This window comes from Pundamilia nyererei, unplaced genomic scaffold, assembly GCF_000239375.1.
Source record: "Pundamilia nyererei isolate P.nyererei 1_Seehausen unplaced genomic scaffold, PunNye1.0 scaffold00124, whole genome shotgun sequence".
Lineage (NCBI taxonomy): Eukaryota > Metazoa > Chordata > Actinopteri > Cichliformes > Cichlidae > Pundamilia > Pundamilia nyererei.
Genome location: NW_005187525.1, coordinates 1341997 through 1345022, shown reverse-complemented (window position 1 = coordinate 1345022; position 3026 = coordinate 1341997). Strand labels below are relative to the sequence as shown.

The 3026-nt window shown below is 38.1% G+C and overlaps 1 protein-coding gene across 2 annotated transcripts in view; it reads left to right on the top strand.

The window, feature by feature from the left end:
• Positions 1 to 388: 388 nt before the first annotated feature.
• mthfs (5,10-methenyltetrahydrofolate synthetase (5-formyltetrahydrofolate cyclo-ligase)) overlaps positions 389 to 3026 on the top strand; it is an 8407-nt gene continuing 5769 nt past the window's right edge. Inside the window, exons 1-3 of one of the 2 annotated variants that reach the window (XM_005742865.1) lie at positions 389 to 438; positions 802 to 913; positions 2642 to 2906. In XM_005742865.1, coding sequence (XP_005742922.1) covers positions 803 to 913; positions 2642 to 2906 — 376 coding nt within the window. In that variant the 5' untranslated portion in view covers positions 389 to 438; position 802. The other variant, XM_005742864.2, reaches the window with a different exon arrangement.

Sequence of the window (3026 nt, the reverse complement as noted above, 5' to 3'; positions counted from 1 at the left end):
ACAGCAGTTCACTGAGGTCATTAAAAAAGTCTGTGCAGGTTATGGAACCTCACTTTTAGAGATTTTATGATCCCCTTGTCGTCTTTATTTCTGTTCCTTGTTTTTCATTCTTTTTTTTATTGTTATTTATTTTTGTATTGGTTATTCATCTTTTTATTTTATTATTATGTAGATGTGTGAATATGGATGTGTATGTATGCATGTGTATATATATGTATATATATGTGTGTGTATGTATGTTTACTTTCAGTTATTGTCGATTTCATTGTGGTGTACAGGAGATGTGATTCTGTTCTGATTGATTTGTGGCTTGTCTCTTTGAGATTGTCATTGTTATTGTTCTAAATAAAGTTCATTTAAAAAAAACGGCCCTAGTCGATAGTGGTTACGTCATCAGAAGTATGCGCGCGCACCCTTATACGTCGTCACTGTTTAACTGTAAGTATAAGAAAACGCAGTGATGATGACATTCCAACACTCGTGGGGGCAGCAACGTGGCAAAAACGAGGACGAAGTACGTTTAAAATACAAACGAAGAAACATGTTCGGTAGTGGTGTCCACCACAGCTTTACTGTAACGTTTACGGATCTTTTACGGTTCAGGGTCGTGCTGATTTTACTTCGTTTACTCGTCACAGTGCCAGTCTTGTGTTGATAAGCCTGTTATAATGTTGGGACAGTTGCATGAAGCAGAATAGATGTCGAAATCCCGCCTGTTACACAACTCGGCACCAAAGGTTTTGCCAGCAGACGTGCTGTAATGTAAATCATCTCTTTTCCTTTGGCTTAATTAAATGTTAGAATGGCCGCATTGCGAGCAGCAAAGCAAGCCCTGAGGAAAGAAGTAAAGCGACGGGTTGCCACAGTGACGGACGACGAGAAACGACGGCAGTCTCTGGTCGTTTCTCAGAAGGTAAGGAAGTGTTCATGGAAACCAGTCTGTGTGTCTCAGATGTTGCATCCCCAGATTCTAACATTTCTGCGAGTATTATAAAGACTTCGCCGAAAAAGAAGATTGCCATTTTTACATATATGCAAAAACATGTGTATACAGATGTGGCAAAAGCACAGACATGCTGTACTTAAGTAGAAGTAAAGATGCTAGTGTTAAAAAATGATTCCAGCAAAAGCTGAAGTACTTATTCAACGTCTTTACTGAAGTAAAAGTGAAAAGGTGCAAGCTCTGAAATGTACAAAAGTAAGAAAGTTTAAAAAGGACACTTCCACCAACTACACGCACTGGTAGCTAGACCTTCTCATATATTACTGTAAAACAAAAATAATGGTTATAAGAAAATAGAACTGTTATGTAAATCTAAATTCTAAAGCTAATGAATGTACTTATTTTGAAACGGTTATTTATGACACAAGCAATAAGGGAATAGAAAAAAATAGTTGGGGGTGACTTTGCTTCCACACCTAAACAGGAAAATGACAACAGTCATCAGATTTAGCCGGTGGAGTAACACAAAGATCTGTTTTAGTGGCTCAGTGTGGGGAACATGCTAACAGCTCACAATCATTTCTAATGTCAGCTACAGTCGATTTTCTTAGTGGACAGGCTGTGAGCCGCTAACCTGCCGCTACACACGGATCGAGTATCTGTTTAAAAATTATGGCCTTCCAGGTCATTTTAATTGGTACACTTGATAAATTGGTAGTTTATCAAGTGTCCCTGAGCAGTCTTTACGTTACATCCTTCACTCCTTTCTCTGTCTGAAAATTCAGCAGCTGGACCTTTATCTAGCAATACACTGTGCAACAAACAAACACAAAATGCAGTTTGTAATAAAGGTGTTTATTATTAGGGGGGATCCAAACTTACATGGACCTGTGTGAAAAACTGCTGCATTATCCAGAAATGGCTAAAACGTGGAACCTGACATGGAGGTCTGCTCCGGGGCCTCCTCCCAATGGGAGATACCCGGAAGCCTGGCCTTGGCCCTGGCTTGGCTACACCTAGAAATTCTGTCTATAAAATCAGTGACAAAGGGCAGCCTAGGCGGAGTCCAACACCCACTGGAACAAGTCCAACTTATTGCTGCCAATGTAAACAAAGCTCTTGGTTGTACAAGGACTGATTTTTTCTCATAGTAATGGACAACACACCCAAGGTGAAACTCATCCCATTCTGCAACTCTGTAGGCCATTTATCTGCGTTCACACTTTTGTTTTTACTACATAATTCCATATGTGTTCATTCACTGTTTTGATGACTTTAGTGAGAATCTACAATGTAAATAGTCCTAAAAATTAAAGAAAAAAGTGTCTAAACTTTTTACTGGCAGTGTATCTTAGACCCCAAAACCTTCTAAAGATTACTGCTATAGGAGTGAAATAAATAAGTAAAATTAAATGATATAAATGATAGTAGCAAGTCCTTATTTGCAAGTCGCAAAGAGTGGCCCAACAAGTTAAGTTGGTCAAAAATAATACGTTGAATTAACTCAAATGTAAGAAAATGTTAGATAAACTTGAGCTTTTTGAGTTTAAAAAATAATTTCACATTAGTTAATTTATTTAATTACTTTGAGCATTCAGATTTACAGGGTATTTTCAATTAAATTAATTAAATTAATTTACTCATGGAAGATTAAGGATTCAGAACCTTGATTTTCTCTTCATCTGCATTTTCTTTCAGTTGTTCAGTCACCCCAAGTACATGTCCTCTCAGCGGATTGCTGTGTTTCTGAGTATGAAGGATGAATTAAATACTCAGGAAATCATCAAGGACATGTTTAAGTGTGGTAAAAGCTGCTTCATTCCTAGATATGAGAGCACTAGCAGTCATATGGACATGTTGAAGGTCAACAGTCTGCAGGACATAGAGACGCTGCCTCTGACCTCCTGGAATATCCGACAACCTGCTAAGGAAGATAACAGCAGAGAGGAAGCATTGGCTTCAGGTTAGCATGCACACACACAAGACACTTTTATTAATAAGAGCAATAGGGGCAGACACACCTTAATACTAACCAATTGTTACACTGAATGTGGGTGGTCTAAAATTCAACTTTCAAATCAAA